The 17,451-nt window shown below is 36.1% G+C and overlaps 1 protein-coding gene across 10 annotated transcripts in view; it reads left to right on the top strand.

The window, feature by feature from the left end:
- Positions 1 to 14,368, top strand: part of LOC124638996 (rap1 GTPase-activating protein 1) — a 267,806-nt gene extending 253,438 nt beyond the window's left edge. For 8 of the 10 annotated variants that reach the window (XM_047176199.1, XM_047176196.1, XM_047176195.1 and 5 more), the window contains 9 exons: positions 5,566 to 5,710; positions 5,986 to 6,261; positions 6,630 to 6,811; positions 7,488 to 7,585; positions 8,515 to 8,871; positions 9,000 to 9,093; positions 10,070 to 10,265; positions 11,686 to 11,885; positions 12,151 to 14,368. In XM_047176199.1, coding sequence (XP_047032155.1) covers positions 5,566 to 5,710; positions 5,986 to 6,261; positions 6,630 to 6,811; positions 7,488 to 7,585; positions 8,515 to 8,871; positions 9,000 to 9,093; positions 10,070 to 10,265; positions 11,686 to 11,885; positions 12,151 to 12,303 — 1,701 coding nt within the window. In that variant the 3' untranslated portion in view covers positions 12,304 to 14,368. Of the gene's footprint in view, positions 1 to 5,565; positions 5,711 to 5,985; positions 6,262 to 6,629; positions 6,812 to 7,487; positions 7,586 to 8,514; positions 8,872 to 8,999; positions 9,094 to 10,069; positions 10,266 to 10,795; positions 11,446 to 11,685; positions 11,886 to 12,150 lie in introns of those variants that run through there. The other 2 variants (XM_047176197.1, XM_047176203.1) reach the window with 2 other exon arrangements.
- Positions 14,369 to 17,451: the final 3,083 nt, after the last annotated feature.

The following is a 17,451-nucleotide window of genomic DNA, read 5'->3' on the forward strand; positions in this document are numbered from 1 at the left end:
ACCTAGAGTCTCACTGCCGGGTAAATCAAAGCCTACAGGGCTGTAATTTATGAAATTCCTTCAAAAGAAGAGTTTTTAATACCACAATGCAAGTAGTCACGTGTCTCGAGTCCCGATTCTTCCAAAACTTTTGCGTGGAATCGCTCACAAATTTTCATTACCCGCTACGCTCTTGTCTCTGGCCACAGTCGATTCTAGTACGCACACCACATCGGTACAGTTACAGCCACGTGTGAACTTTCCCATACCCACGCCCATAGGCTCACTTTTTGTACCTTTTTTGTAACGTTTCGAATCTTCATAATTGCTATCTTTCGAACATGCGACACTTTTCGTTTTATATTCTTTGATCAATAAATGGGCTTTGTATTGTTTGAACGCCTACTTATTTATTTTTCTCTCATGGTTTCGATGGCTTTTTCGTTGTTCACAAAAAATCAACCCTGACTTTCATTTGTTTTATCTCACGTAAATCAAAAACTGAATCGTTGGCAACAATATAATGTTCTTAGTTTAAAAAACTGACCTACGCCAAATTGAAAACTGTTGCCAGCATAAATGCGACGACAACCCACCCGCCGCTTAATGTCATGAAAATGTGGCATAAAGTTGCCATGTTAAAATATTCAGCCAATACTTTCTGCAAGTAAAATTACACGTAAACAAAACCGCAAGGCGAGCCACCGATGTCTAAGTAATGTTCGGTTCCTGTGTAAGTATGTTCGAACGATGTTACAAGGCAGTACATTAGAGTGCGAATCGTGTAAGTGCATAATGTTAGTCGGGAAAGTTGGTTACCACAAGTAATGTGGTTGTGGACGCCACTACTTCCATCCATTGAACTATAGTATAAGAGCGCCTTCAGCCTTGTCTCTGTCAGACATTCTGCAATGAATGTAAACAATTACGATAGCGTACATCGGAGCGTTATATAATCTTTCGTGAAGTTTCGAAACTTTTAATAGTATTCGTTTAAAATTTCTCAAAATTGTAGACTTGCGTCAGCCTTTTCCAAGAGTTGGGGCAATGAGTAAATTTTCCTTTATTTTAAGTTGGAAAATAGTTTTCTTGTAGTTATTTTAATAGATATTTATTAATAAATTCTTTGTCTCCATCTCAATACCATAAACAATCGTAAAATATAATTTTTCTTCTAAAATCTGATCAAGCGTAAACCTAACTATTGAGACTATATAATAAATTTATTCAAGCACTCTTGACACACTCGCTGTTCAATATAAAAACTTTTGATTTCATGTTATAAAAACTGGTCTAGCTCTGATTAATGTATGAGAGAAAATATGCTGCATATGGGAAAAAACTGTGTCCACCAATTAAAAACAAATGCATCGCCAACCACCGATTAAGGGTCCGACCACACTCATTACATAAAAAAATAACTCGCGCACGATAGTGGGAAAAAGCGTCTGGGCTTACCAACGCGGAACGGTTTGGCTTCACGCCCAGTGCGCCAAGTTCTCAGCTACATGTAGATTGCGCCGATTACGGCATTGTAGAGCAATTTAAGTCTCAACCCGTGTGTACCGGGCCTTATCGTGCGTAAAAATCTTAACAGACGCCACGTTCGAATTTTGAAAATTCGTCTGACTTATTGTAGCATGCCTAATTTAAATTTAATTATGTACTGACACCAGTTGTTGTGCCTTTTTTACCAAGGGGTTATTTGATTTATTGCTTTATAGCCTAAGGGGAAGGCGCGCAATTGCAGTAACTTGCTTATATTCAGGTGAAGGATTTTTCTAACATTGCGTTCTGTTAATGCTTGCGTTGTTCTAGTTATACAAAGAAAATGGACATAACGTAACTTGCAATTTACTTGGTTCCCACAATTTGAATCCACTGTTATTGTCACTAGTAGTTGAAATAGATAAATGTCTATCTAACCTAATTTTGGCTGCTGATACTCCTAACGCAATGGTACCATTAAAATATTGTTTCGAAATGAACTCTTCGTCCCTCACTACGACATTTAAGATGTTTAAAGTTACATTAGATGTTAAAAGATTAAAATATTTACAACATACATTAAAACGAACACTCAACCGTAATTTAGTGAAGGACCAAAGTGCGTATCTCATACAATTTGCATAAAATATTGCAATCGTTACCCGTCAACCCGGTAAAGCTGATGGGCTATTGTGACACCGCAAGGGTTAGGCTAGATGAATGCGATGCTCCGATCACTAAGCCGATACCAGTACTATGCTGACGTGTAAATACGTCCTGCCAGGACCATCATGTCCTGCCATAAAACCTATTGAGGGTTAACGCCGGTGATATAAAATGTTATGCCGTACGTGCAAATATATATTTGACAGGAATCCAACCAAAAATCATTTTAGAAAGGTTTATCTGCGTAGAAATTGTTTATCTTACTCGAATACTTAAAAATAATTCGGAATTCATGATTCAAATTGAGAGAAGTAATCGTTTGCATCGAAAACCCATCTATTTAATAACTGTCAATACAGTAGCAAAAAACGAAAAAAAGAAATCGTTGATAACACTTCGTTAAATGATAATTTGTTCGCCAATCCATTCGTTCAAATCGTTGACGATGACAGATGCCTGTGAGAAAAGATAAATGGAAGCAATAAGCAAATGTCTTCTTTCATAACGCGAAATTGGTTTGGGAACAATTCATTCTAGGGAAGAAATGATGGGGTAGAAAAATTATTACCATTTTAGGTAACCCGCGTGAATCGAAAAATCGGTGAATATGAAAAATATAAAATCTGTTTTAGTACGGTTGAGGTGAACAGCTGTTCTTCAACGGAACATTGGTTCGTTTTATCGATTTGGAATTTTTCGGAGAAAATTGTTTGCCTATACGAAATCGATTTAGTGCTAGACGAGTAACAGAGCATGATCAATTCTTGGTAAGTAATTCTTGAACAACTTTTTGAATCTCCGATGTCGGTGCTAAAGGATACTAAAATACCAACAAGTATCGTGATTTCAGTTCGTACACAAATAGAGTAGAATATTAAATCGTTTTCTTAGAATGTGATATTTGTGGAGCTATAATGACAGTGTTTCTAGGAGATCTCACTTGAGTACTTGCACACTTCAATCACTCCAACTTGAGACCTTTTCAACAAAAAGGTCAGTACCTGCTCAATGACAATAATTATGCATAATCGTTGATGGCTATACTGGTACTTATTCTAGACGCTTCTGAATGTTTTAATCTGCAATATCGATATTGAATAGCTCTTTTGAATAAATTGAAAAAAATGTTGTCAGATTCCATCTCAGATGACGTGATCCATCAGCGAGTTCGAAAAGGGGCATTAACCCCTCGTCCCTTCAATTACCATCTTTAGCTTTCAATTTGCCTCTTTGTGGCAACGTGAAAGGGCCAAGTAATAAATTTGAGATATTTCTGAAAATAAAAAAAAAAACCCTCGTATTTCAACGATGAAGGAATGATTATAATAATCACGCAGAGCCGTGTAATCAAATAAATTATCACTTTTAATTTTTAACAGGTACAAAAAATGTTTGCAAACTCGCAAACTTGGTTCGAAATATCATGATTAAAGCCCTGTAGCGGTGTTTCCCAGTCAATGATCTATTGTTTTCTTTTTACACTGCATTTTTGCAGCATCTGCTATACGGGGTAATTAGGATTCATGTTTCATTCAAAAAACTTTCAGAGCGTGAATTGCATTTTGGTATCATTTTCAAGTTACGAATTACGAAAAAGTTACAGTTCTTAAAATAAATTAAATTTTAAGAGTAATCCTTTCCATTAATTTGAAAATAAAATTGATTTTCTTCAATTACTTACTTTATGTCGTAGTTATAAATTACCAACTGCCAACTGTGTATCTTTTCCACGTTTTCATTGAGACCAGGCATTGTTTTATTGACAATGATGTTTATCCTTCAAAAAGGTTGTATGCTTGGGAATAAAAAATAGGGTCTGACAAGGTTAATGGCGACAGTGTATTGTTTTTAATTAACATCTCCCATGGAATACAGAGCTTTTGTTCAGGCCTTGAGTTGATTAAAATATAGTGGTTTATGTTGCGTAAACATTTGAAATTCAATGGCTATTTACATTGTTTTATTTCTCAGCTTTTGTGGGACACTTTATGTTGTTTACATCACTTAGGCACTGATAATAACAGTGCTATCCTAATTAAGACCAACGCAATTAAAAACATGATTTAATTAACTGTAATAATTACAAAGTTTCCTATATTTGAATATATTTAAATTCAGATAAATATGTGCTAGTTAAAGCTGACCTGTTATCCTGTGTTTTGAATTAAACCTATTTGTTTACCTTAATTACATGGAAACTGGTTATTAAATTATTAATTTATGCATTGTTTGTGTAACTACCTCATTCTTCTTTCCTTGTGGGTGTGGAAAATCAGTTCATTACATGTTGAGGCATGACATCATCTTTAAATGCTCTGATTCAGCCAATAATTGCTGAACTGAGTACGTATGTCATTAGATCAACTTGGTCATCTTTGGTGTCATTACAATCAGGACTAGTTTATATTATTAGGTCACTAATGTATTGTAAACCTGAGGGTCGTTCGCGACTGTGGGAATGTTCGAAAGGGTTACCGCGGCCCTGGTACATAAAAGGCCTAAGAAGGAACATGACGGGTTTTAGTCAGTAAGAGTCTGACACTCCTTCACGCTGCTAACCAATAGAAGGGGGCATTTGATGATTTCGCATAAAAAAAGAGAACTATCGTTGGGTCTTATTTCACCTTGTTTCGTAAATCTTAACTATTGAATCTTCTAGCCCATTAACCTAAGTAAAATAAAATTTACGATCAACATAGTAAAAGTAATAAAATACATATTGAACTCTGATCACCTACTGACAAATAGGAACATAAAATAACCATTAACGAGCCAAATCATTACCCTTGAAATAACTATGTGGTTATAAACATCCCCTTTCAGTATTCCATGGGGTGCGGGTTTCACTGATGGCTATTTTAGTAATGTTATGATGGTCAATATTGGTTTTGTCATTACTTCTGTAATTGACTACCTGATGTAACGATCGCATGTATGGTGAGCTAACCGACATATGAAGTCATAGACCAAATACGTACAAAACGATAATTTACAAAAACAAAAAAAAAACATAACCTTCTAACAGCCTTTCTACTATATCGGAAGAACAAATATAAAAAATATACAGCCCGTAAATATTATGAGGATTCTTAAGAAAATGGAATGTTCGAGAGATTATTTCAACTGTACCTAATATCAAATAAATACTGTCAGCTTTGAGATCTCCTTATTACTTACATTAGCTTTGTTTGAATCCCACAATATTTGATATTTACCAGGAACACACAATAACTCGTGTTCATGGTTTAAATTAATTTCTCATCCAACGATGCTTGCTTTATGTTTACGTAAACCACAATGATACTCTGTTGTTCTTGGTATGGTTGTGTAAAATATTTCGACGAATTTATTCTGTAACTATTACAGCAAATACTCCGAAAAATATCTATGCTTTGTAATCCATCACAGAATATTGTTTTCTTTTGTACACAGGAACACATCAATTTGGTTGGATCTGATGAAAATCTCGGCCCAGTAGTGATGTCCCTCAAAAATGAGCACATGGCTAGTCAGGACCACACGAGAATATTGTTGAGGCTTCGTACGGAAACTATGCATGGACTTATACCCACCACGAGTAAGTGGCATTCTTCTGTTTTTTTTTTTCACTTTTTCGTTCTTTCCACTAAAATTCGATTGCTAATTACTTATCTAGAAATTCTTTTCGATTCATGTCTTTCAAAAGTTCATTATTTATGGCAACATGATGCGCCGACAGGTTTGCACTAGTGCAAATTCAGCACCCATAATCAGAAAAAGTCTAATAGTATAACTATTTTTTTTGTTCAGTACAATTTTGTTTCAGCCGAATTTTGTCCAAAATAAACAATCTACCTTCTCATCTTGTTCCAGGATCAGGACTAATGCCACCACCTCTCAAAATGGCGAAAATGCTAAACGAACAAGTGAACATCGACAACTTCACGGCCGTCATGTGTCTCAACGCGTCATCCCTGATAGCGGCGTACGACGAACATGTCTTAGTCAACTGCTTCAAGTTCGGAGTCCTATACCAGACATACGGGCAGACGACAGAGGAACAATTATTCGGCAACAACGAAATTTCACCAGCCTTCGAAGAGTTTCTAGACATGCTTGGGCAGAAAATCAAATTGAAGGATCATAAGGGTTAGTTTTCTTTGCCGTAAACATACTTACTATATCCGTTGGCAGCGTGCCTGCAGGCTTACACTAGGCTTTCGGCGTTCAGAACTCTTCGGGCTTAATTTCACGCCAAGAACCCAAACGTAGCAGTTGGATCGAAATAATATGAATTGTGAGGATGCATATTTTTAAATAAAGCACCTGCATTGCGCATTGTGTCTTATACAGTATTGTTTGTTATTTTGAGTTCTTTGTGTGGAGATCAAAGCAATTTTATAGGCCTTCAATCATTCAGTTCAAAAACTAAAGTCAAATCTCAACTTACAACTATTTCAATGATAAGTTTTTACGTCCTAAAATTGGAAGCTCTAACAAAAAAACATCTCCACCAGGTTACCGAGGAGGTTTGGACATAATAAACGGGCACACGGGAACAGAAGCCGTTTACGAAACGTACCACAATCGGGAGATCATGTTCCACGTGGCTCCTTTACTGCCGCACACTGCAGGTGACGCTCAGCAGTTGCAGAGGAAGAGGCACGTCGGCAATGATATCGTGGCGATCGTTTTTCAAGTAAGAATTTGTTGCAATTCTTGTATTTCCGTATCTAGAATGTCTGATAAATGGTTTTATCGTCAGGAGATCACCCCTATATCTTGGAAGAGTCAAAAGCTTGATTTGTAATCGTAGTTTTAATAGCCCACTTGCATTAGGTTTATTTTGTTAGACTTGCAAAAGTAAAGTTTCTCTGTCCTACCAGAAAGTCTGCTTTTCAAAGTGAATAGCGAACTTTCTGATGCCATTACTTATATCGATATGAATTAATAATATCATACTATTGTGCAGTCAGTATTCAACCACACAACAGCAATGCCGAAATGCTTTTCATAGTAAATTGTTTATGACTGTATTATGCGAAGTGCTGCAATAATTTAACGACTTTATGGCACAGTTTGCGTAAGTACATAGTTACAAGAACCTAAACAGGATAGCAAATGGTTCGTACTAAATATTTTATTGTGCAATGCTTTGAGATCTATTTCATATCAATCATCTCTTGAATACACAGCTTGTCTGGTTGGTAAATAGTTTCCGATGCATTTATTACTATTCGCTATTTTGTATGTATCAATTCTTTATCTCTCATGATATGAGACTCTAATAATCGAAAAGTTAGTTTCAACATTTGGTTTTGAGGTGTCACAAATTAAATTGTTTCTTGCTAATTTCACCATTGTTACTTTTACAGGAGAAGGCAACACCTTTCACGCCTGACATGATAGCATCACACTTCCTCCACGCGTTCATCGTGGTCACACATTTGGAATCTGCCGGTGGGGAGACCAGGTAAATATAAAGTCCATATTCCATTCAGAAAAGTTCCTAATTTTTCCTTTCAAATTATGATTGGGAGGAAGCCATCATTTAAAATTCTTTATGGTGATGTCCAACTATTAAGGCTATGAACATTTTTTTTTTACGATGTCTATGCATTTTATCGACCACATCGCGTATCAATCTTGCTTCCAACTATTCCCGAATGATTGCTAGCCACCTTCTCTCCGAAATAAAATCCAAACATCTTATATAAATTCAGTGGTCTGTCTATAGAAGTTTAGGTATTTATATTCATGCCGCTGAATGACTTCTATTTTTAATCCGTTGGAACTTCAGATTCTGTTACTTTTTTCCCCACTCGTCAAGTGACTTGTTTAACATAAAGTTTGTTGTTTCTCAACAACGCACAGTAGCATTATTTGCATAGCAAGTCGAGAAAATGGCTCGGAAAGTAGAATGGAAATTTTCTCAGTAATTTATATGCAAACGAATCCGGACTGTGTAATTAGAGAGCTTTTTATGGGAATAAACACTAGTGGACGGACCAGTGAACGTCTTAATGTTTCTCAGATTTGCTAAAGGTTAAATGTACTGAGTACCTATTTAGAAATAGCAATTGCTTCATTAAGGCTCATATAAAGCCTCGTTGGAGTCAACACAGATGTCGATGCTGATAAAGGTCATGTGAACTCTTTTGTGGAAGTTTATTCAAGAAATCGAAAACAGATTTGTTTGGCTCATAAAGAGCTCGGTCTTTGCTAAAATTAAACCTAAATTAAACCAAATATCAAAATGTTGCGGTTAATCTAGTCTTAACCACAGAATTGAAACTATTAAACCATACGTCTCGTATCAATTACTTACATCTAATAAAATGACGATGACCACTCAAGGTCAGCCAGTATCTATATTAAAGAGTGCACAATTGACGTTTCCAGGTACAAAGTGGCCGTCACCGCTCGTGATGACGTACCATTCTTCGGGCCTACTCTCCCACAGCCGTCGATATTCCGCAAAGGGCGAGAGTTCAAGGAATTCCTGCTTACGAAGCTGATAAACGCAGAAAACGCGTGTTACAAGGCGGAAAAATTCGCTCAACTCGAGTTGAGGACCAGAGCGTCGTTGCTTCAGAACTTGGTCAATGACTTGAAGACTAAGACGACGGAGTTCTTAGGAGCTGGTGTAAGGTTGGAACCCGGTGCGGTCTCGCCGCAGCCGGACGGCACGCCGAAGCAAGACGGACCCGGCGCGCGGTTCATTGATACTGTTAAGAAGGCCCTTATTTCTAAAGTCAGGTGTGTATCCGAAAATTGATTTAAGTTTTTTTGAATTATGAGTTTGAATTATTATTTTTTTTGAATTACATAAACCCTTTCAATGATATTGCATTCAAATATAATGAAAAGTTATTTTTAATTTTCAGATCACCAAGCGTTGACACGAATCTCTCAGGCGATAGCAACAAGAATCCTATGAATAAGAATAAGTTTGTTCCGAATGAAACACATACTCCTAATGTAAGTACCATTCATATAATCAATAATAATCTTTCCTTTTATAACTCAAATAGTTCTAAAAATGACACCAATACAAAGAAAGTGTCTTCTATCAAAACATTAATTATGATTTATAATCAATGCAAGACCGGAGACAATGCGATTCGCGTACTGATTAATATTCTGTTCATCAGCGTGCTCACTTAAATGGACTTCCACCTCTTCGCCGCATATGGCTCAGAACTATGCATACAACAATAAAGTAATCAAATAAAGAGGAACTAGGAAACATAGTCACCACCCATTGCGATGGTCTTGTATATTTGCATGGGTAGATAGACACCTATTGATGCTATTCTAAGTAATTATTTTGGGATTAATCTAATTGGAATAGGGGATTAAAACGCCTCGTATATCATCTTGAATAATTAATTGTCTAATGACAATGGTGGCTAATTGAATAATATTACTACATATTTTGTTTTGTGGGCTATATTTTTATTTATTCTATCGATTTATTCTGCTGAAGAGAAGTACCTTATATTAACATAGATTACTTAATAGTTATTGCTATTACTAAGTACCGTAATAGAGCGTCGTATTATAGCAACCTTTTTGAGCTCATGGATTATATCCATGGGTTCTATGATTTGTAGCGCCCTATACGATATATCAATGACTCATCGAGTTTCATCATTATCACCAGCCTTTTTCGTCCCACTGCTGGGCACAGGCTTCATCTTATTTAGCGTTAATCACCTCTCTTGATCAATTCTGGTTGGAAATCGAGTTTATTATGAAGTAAATAATACGATTCTCCTTTTTAAGTTAATAGTCCCTCTTAAACTGTTAACGTCAGGATCGCTGTCACTCCTCACTGATCTTCTCGAAATACATATGGAGAGTTGCTACCTAATTGCTACCAGCTACCATTAGTTGTTACCAATTGCTACCTTCGTGGTTTTGAAGATATGTTTAACCTTGTTTTACCTTTCAGAGCGCTCGCTCCAAGTCGTCAGTGGCGTCGTCGTCCGCGTCGGCCGTGTCGGTGCGGTCGGCGGGCGGGTCGGGCGCTTCGCACGCATCGGGCGAGTCCAGCCCCGACGTGACGTCACGCGCCGCGCCGCCGCGCCCGCCGCTCACTGACCACAGCGACGATTCTAGCTTAAACTCTGTGGATTTGGATCCTCTTGGTTAGTATTATTAAAAGAAAATATAGTTCTTAGTTTAAAGGAATAAATAGAAATTATAATGATGAAAAATAATACCTTTTCATCATTATAATTTCTATTTAGGTCGTTTAGGTGAGTACAGTCAACTTCAGGTCAGTGGTAACAGTTTCATAGGAAAATCGTACTTATTACTATTCAGTTAAGGTGCATGACAGTTACCACTGATGTGCAGTCTACCGTACAACAGTGTAAATATCAAATGATAGGAATTTTGATTTTGAAGGCACAAGTCCAGAGAAATTAAGGTCATAATTTAGTATCAAGGCTATGTGACGATATCGCTGTACTACTACATATTAATTCGTTTGAATCCATTCATCAGTATTTTCATGTAGTATTACTATGATAAACCACTAGTAACTCATTAAGCTACCGCCAACAACGAACATATTTCCCTTCAGTAAGACATAGCATGATAGTGACGTCATCGCGTAAGTCATATGGACATTCCATAGTCTCGGTGAAGTAATAGTGTGATTTCTTCCCATTAGACGACAAGGACTGGCTGAGTTGTGGTAAAAGTGCAACAGGTTAGTCCTGTAGACTAGAACACAGTATCTGAATGTTTTTATTTCACTTATCTAGAGGCATGATGATCTTTAGATAGGTTTTTGTCTTCAAATCAGTACATAAAAGTATTGTCTTAATATGGATGTCTGTTTCGTTATATAATGAATGTTGTTTGGTTAACTTTCTTCGTTTTTTTTTTGTAGTCGTACCTTCTTTTACTTTTCGACGTTTTTTTTGAATGCTGTAAATCACAACAATGCTTATTTCGTTCCAGTTCTTGTTGCACACTATTTAGTTTTGTATGAATAAATAAGTTAAGATGAAACTTATTCGATCTAAAAGTATACGTATTAAAGTTGATATAAATTGATTATTAAATTGTGGTTGAATAAAGCACACATTTTCACAAAAAAAAAAATGATGACTTATGTTTGCAACGAATAAGGGTCTTTACACATTCATTATGAACTTCAGCGGCAATAATTTATATTAAACGACCCTAATTCATTGCATCACAGCCACAAATAAACATCATGATCTTGGAATTAAAAATAAAAACATGATCCATGTTTTTGTTCCTCATGTCAAGGATAAAAATTGACAATACATACCTATATTCTTTCAAAAAGGGTGCGTCTACACGGTGCAAGTAGCTGGAGCAAGTTAACATGCGCAAGTGACAAATGACAAGTGACAAGAGTACGCGGGGGGATACTTTGCTTTGGTACATGCGCGAGTCGCTGGACCCGCACGTTTTTAAAATGCATGCGCTAGCTAGCTACATGCACCGTGAAGACGTACCCTAAGTGTAATATTACAAAAAACTGTCACATGACTAAGGACGAGCAGTGTAGTACAATACTAACAAAAGCCTTCGTGTGTCCAGGTGGTGTATACGTGGACAGCGACACGGGGCTGGAATCCATGTCTTCGGCAGAGGCCGGGGCCGCGTGCGGTGGATGTGCGGCGGGCGGCGGCCGCGGGGAGATCACGCCACGAGACGCCGAGATGTTACGCCAAGAAGTTTGCCGTCTAAAGAACGATAAGCTTGATCTACTCAAACAGAATATTGTAAGTGTTTTTAACACGCTTATGTTTAACTAGTAAGAAAATCTTGGAATCTTAATTTGACCCACTTCGATTAGGATGAAATTTTTTGGTACCTAACCAGGTTGAACCACGGTTTACAATATACGCCGTTTTTAATGTACGCCGGTTTCGTAAGCCCAAGTTACTGCTACAAAGAAATAAAGAAATTACTTTATATCGTCCTTGTTACTCTTCAAACACGAGCTGACTATTGTACTTTATTCTGATTTTATTATTTTGTTTTCAGACATGGCAAAATGAGATCAAAAGTTTACGTGAAAAGGAGATGTCACTTCAAGCAGAGCTGAACTCCATGTCCAGGGAAATGCGAAGGCTTCGGGAACAACAGGTCACCGGCACCGTCATCCCCAATCCTTCGACACACGATTCCACCGCTTAAATATCAACCCTATGGGGTTATATTAAGGTCCTATTTAAAGTACACGTGTACGATATTCACACATGACTCCACCGCTTTAACGTATCTTGAACTTTATGGACTTTGTTATAAGGTCTTGTACTCTTGTACACATTTTTTGGATGACTGCAGTGGAAGAGATCTGATTAGAAATGACCAAGTAAGGTAATCTGGGATTTAGGAGGTTTTGCTAAACGCATGTTTTGGTGGCAGTCGATAGATGTCGCTACTGTTTATTTGGTGTGTTGCTCTTTTAATATAAACATAGTAGCAAACCGTTTATGTGCAATATTGTGTTCTTATATCTAAACGACTGTTCAATTTCATTCCGGTAACTGCTTTGTTTAATTGTTAAATTTTTACTGTAGACAATTCTTCGTATTGAATAATGCTTGTTACTCTGTTTTGAAGTTGAACAGTTCTTTGCAATACAGATATTGTTTGTGTACGTATGTATAGTAGCAAAACATGTCCTTATATTTATTATCATATAAAGATGTCCCAGTTTCATATATTAGTAATAATAAAAATTACTTCTTAGGTCGTGGCTTGACTGACTATTAATGAGAAATGCTAAACTTCGACATAATATAACGATTCTATAGTTAATTAGAGAGAATATGATTCGAATCTTTTTATATGTTGTTATACCAAAACTGAATTGTTGATGTCTAATGTTAGGCTACTCGCTTTTTGTAAATGTTGTGATAACCTAGCTTATTCGAGACATAAATAGTTCTAAAACCTTTTTATATTATTGTGTTTCACACAAATGTATGTATTTATTGATTTCGGGTTAGAGCATACCGCTTGTGTTCTTTAGCGAATCGTTTCTCGCGCAAAATCATTATTTACTTTTCTATTAGTAAATAATCGTAGAAATATATTTCATAGAAACTTTTGGTCACAGTCTAGAGTGCTTCTTTTATTAAACCCTTTGATTAAGAAGTTACAATTAAAATTAATGCTTAATCATAAGTTGTGTGATTAAAATATACATCACATTTGATTAATAAATGAGTGCACAGTCAAAGGGTGATTATTAATGGTACATACCTAATGTAAAAAGAAAATATTAAACTACTTTGATTTATATTCGAGGAGCATTCATAGACTGATTATATTATTTCTTCAATGTTCGTAGCAACATTAAACGGAATTTTATGTAATAGGAATTAGACAAAATAAAAATAACGGTACCTACTAAATTAAGCCTTGAATTTATCTTGTAGAAAGCCTATACATAATTATGGTGCATTAGAGAAAAAAATATAACAAAAACAACTCTTATAATTCGTTAGATATTTGAATTTCTATAGTAATATCCCAGTACAGTTTGATTTTGTATGTAGCGTTTCTACTGCACAGTGCAATTTAATTTATCTTAAGTTCCGTTTCGCTTTATTTATAGCCTTACTTTAATGATTCACTCCTCTTTTAAGAAAATACATATTTGCTTTACTGTCATCTTTGTCCACTTAGTTTTTTCTAAGTACATAAGAAAGAGACAAATATATTTCTGGAACTCCACTTTGTGTGATCATCGTTATAAGTAAGGCTATTTAGTTTACAAATTTAAGTTCACCAGTCACTGTAAATATATTCGGAACTGGTCTTAGGCTATTTTATTAAACAGTATTTCTTTTAATTTATGCTTCGATTTAAGTTTCGTTTCTCGAGTGCATTGAGGTTGAATAATGTTTTGTTGTTTATAATTAATATTTTATACCAAAGTTAACATTCCCCACTAAATAGTTTAGAGTTTTTTTTTTTATATAATTATTACCTTAAAGTGAACCAGTATTTGTAAAGTTTCAACTGACGGAAAACGCTAACATACATTCTAAGCTTACATTTAAATATCTCTATTAAATGTAATCATTTAGATTTTTGTTTGACTGTTGATTATTATAAGTCGATTGAAACCAACTGTTGATTCGTCTTCACTTAGACTTAAACCAAATATTGAGCGCGGAGCGTTAGAGGAAATAGATTATAATTATAAAAGATACCTATTGAAATATATGAATAGTTAATACTAAATAAATATTGTTGTTTTATTTCAATCTTCTAATGAATTGCAATTTTCTTAAGACAAGATTTATATAAGTATCGTCGTAACGAAGCCATTGGCGTAGAAGTATTTTTATTTAGAGGTTCTCGATTAGTATGTTTGTATTTAACGACATCTGGCGAGTGTTTTTAAAACTCTCTCCATTTGTAAAACAGTTGTAATTGTCCCAAAGGAAAACGCCAAGGTAGGAAAGGAAAAGGCGGCAAACCGCCTGTTGAAAACTACTAGAAATGTCTAATAGATGTCGCTGTTATAAGAATTTGTTGTCAACAGCGCCATCTACATTTTATTTTTAATAATACTGTCTATGTGACTAGACAAAGATTTAATTGCTGTTAGCTAGGGGGCGCTACAGTGCGCGTTGTACAGTTATTATAAAATTATAGTTTTTGAATTACAGGTAACGCCTAATCTATAACATCTATACACTGTAATCGTTGTGGTTACGGATGTCTTTGTGCTTAAATCTGTGAGGTGTACATAAAAAAAATCGTACCGTAAGTTCTCATGTTCGTCTTTTAGGTGCACGAGCTTCGGAAAGCTGTGTCCATCCATCCTCCGAGCCTTTTTCCCAACTATGTTGGGGTCGGCTTTCAGTCTAACCGGATGTAGCCGAGTACCAGTGCTTTACAAGGAGCGACTGCCCTGCCTGACCTCCTCAACCCAGTTACCCGGGCAACCCAATACCCCTTGGTTAGACTGGGCTGACTGACAGAAAGCTGTGTCAAACTCGCGTAATTGAAATCTTCCACATGTACCCGAATAAAAAAAATTGTCTTCCTCGATAAACGCGACTATCTAAAACTGATAGGTACATACCCACAATATTCTTAGAGGTCAGATCAGAAGTGATATCTACTCGAATATGAAAAACACGCACATCTATAAACATTTAACCTGTTAAGGTTTATTTCTTACAAACGATTAAGCAAAAGCCAATTCACATAGCACATACAACATTGATTCAATAAATTAAATTATAAAGTCATGATGTCTTCAACATCCGTCATCCTTCTGCCCGCCATAACTTCTTCTTTTATACCAGCCCTGCCAGTCCAGGTTGGTCGCAAGGAGGATTCATATCTAACAATATTATTTCAAATCACACCTTAATGTGCGGTGGTGAGGTTAATATTGTTCTTGAAACTCATTGAATGTGGCGATTTAAGAAGATAGGTAAGTACAGAAACATAAAGTAGGTACCCAAGGTCCAACAAATGAGTATGAAGCTAGAACTACGCAGAAGCACTTTACATAGGTACCATAAGACAGTTAAGTTTAAAGGTTATTGAGCTAAGTTGTTAGCCCACCTGAGATGCTTGCCTACTTCCCTAAGTAAACCTAAATGTGGGAGACTGTTACTTTTTATAGCACCTATGTGCTTGTTGTTTGAAGTGAAACAGGTAAACATGTGGTCTAATGGGAAACAATAACTATGTTAAGCCCTAAATTGTCTTTATTTGTTAATGCTACTTAATTTTACTTTGATAAAATGCGAAAGTAACTCGGTTTTTCTGTCTGTTGCGGTTAAAACTACTAAATCAATTAAATGGGTAGGTAGACATATAGTGTAAGACAGAGTCTAAGAAGGACATATACTTTTTATCCAGCTGTGGGAAGAAGTTCCCTCGCTCGCTCTTTCCCGCGCGATACCATCTAAAAGGAAGCATACGAATTATAACACAAAATATGAATACATGAGAATAATGAACTGCTTTCTTAGCTACAACAACACACGAAAACATTTCAAATAGGGATACCACCATGACCTATAGGTACACCTAAGTCCCTTCTCCTATCTTCATCATCATTATTAAGTTACAGTCCTTCTCGGGCACGAGACCGTTGTTCCCGTTTTATCATTTATTCCCTTTGTCGCAAATTGCCTCTAATTACTTCGAAAGAGTTTACCTAACTGAAATGAACTTTCAGACCACGCAGACCGTGGAGTTTTCTAAATTTATGACGTCAAAAACGTCAAAGAAATGTTGGAACTTGTTTGAGCCTTTATACAAAAAAGTATGGTTATCGGCACGGATAATGAGCTCTCGGCGGAAGAGTGGGGATCGCTTTGCGCACCGTACACTTATGGCAATAAACCAATAAATTACTTCTGCGCAGGTGAAGGTCAGGGCTCAATATCCTTGCCGATGATTATACTTAGGTACGTATGTATTACCATCATTTATGATAAACAAACATAAATACTTTTTGAACAAATAAAGTCTAACAGTATTCTAAAACAAAACTGCAATTGAAACGCAATGCATATCTATATTATTTGGTTTCAACGTTTTTTTTGCATGACAAAACACAGTTTCCAAAATTCAATGAAATTAAATTATCTTTATATATTGTGATCGTTTTACATCAATAAACAAAATAATATTTTTTTACGTTCGCTGTTATAGTTCATAGCAACTCCAGCAATAATAAATTGGAAAAGTACGCATGTAAAATAAAGTTTTTTTGCTTGTCGGTTTTTGGGTCATCATCCTCCGAGCCTTTTTCCCAACCATGGTGGAGTCGGTTTCCAATCTAACCGGATTCAGCTAAGTAACAGTGCTTTACAAGAAGCGACTGCCTATCTGACCTCCTCAACCCAGTTACCCGGGCAACCCGATACCCCTTAGTTAGACTGGTGTCAGACTTACTGGCTTCTGACTACCCGTAACGACTGCCAAGGATGTTCAATGACAGCCGGGACCTACAGTTTCTTCTTAGTTCTTGTCGGTTTTTGAATGTGTAACATATTTACATAACAGTTACTGAGCCACGAGCTTTTCTTGTCGAATTACTTTGCCTTGGTGAAGTTTGAGCAGTTTTTCGTCCATATATTTTACTTAGTACTTATCGTGTATTAGCACTTATCTCGGGAGCGACCAATGAATTTGACGAGAAATAAATATTATGATGGGTATAAAAATAAACGTGAGAAAATGTCGTTCTGGAAGTCTTTATTAGGTCCCTAATAAAGATCTCAAAATCTTCTTGAGCTTTTGTAAAAAAAAAAAACAGTGGCTATCGGCAGAACATTTGAAATCGTTGATTGCTTA

This window comes from Helicoverpa zea, chromosome 18, assembly GCF_022581195.2.
Source record: "Helicoverpa zea isolate HzStark_Cry1AcR chromosome 18, ilHelZeax1.1, whole genome shotgun sequence".
In the NCBI taxonomy this organism is placed as follows: Eukaryota; Metazoa; Arthropoda; class Insecta; order Lepidoptera; family Noctuidae; genus Helicoverpa; species Helicoverpa zea.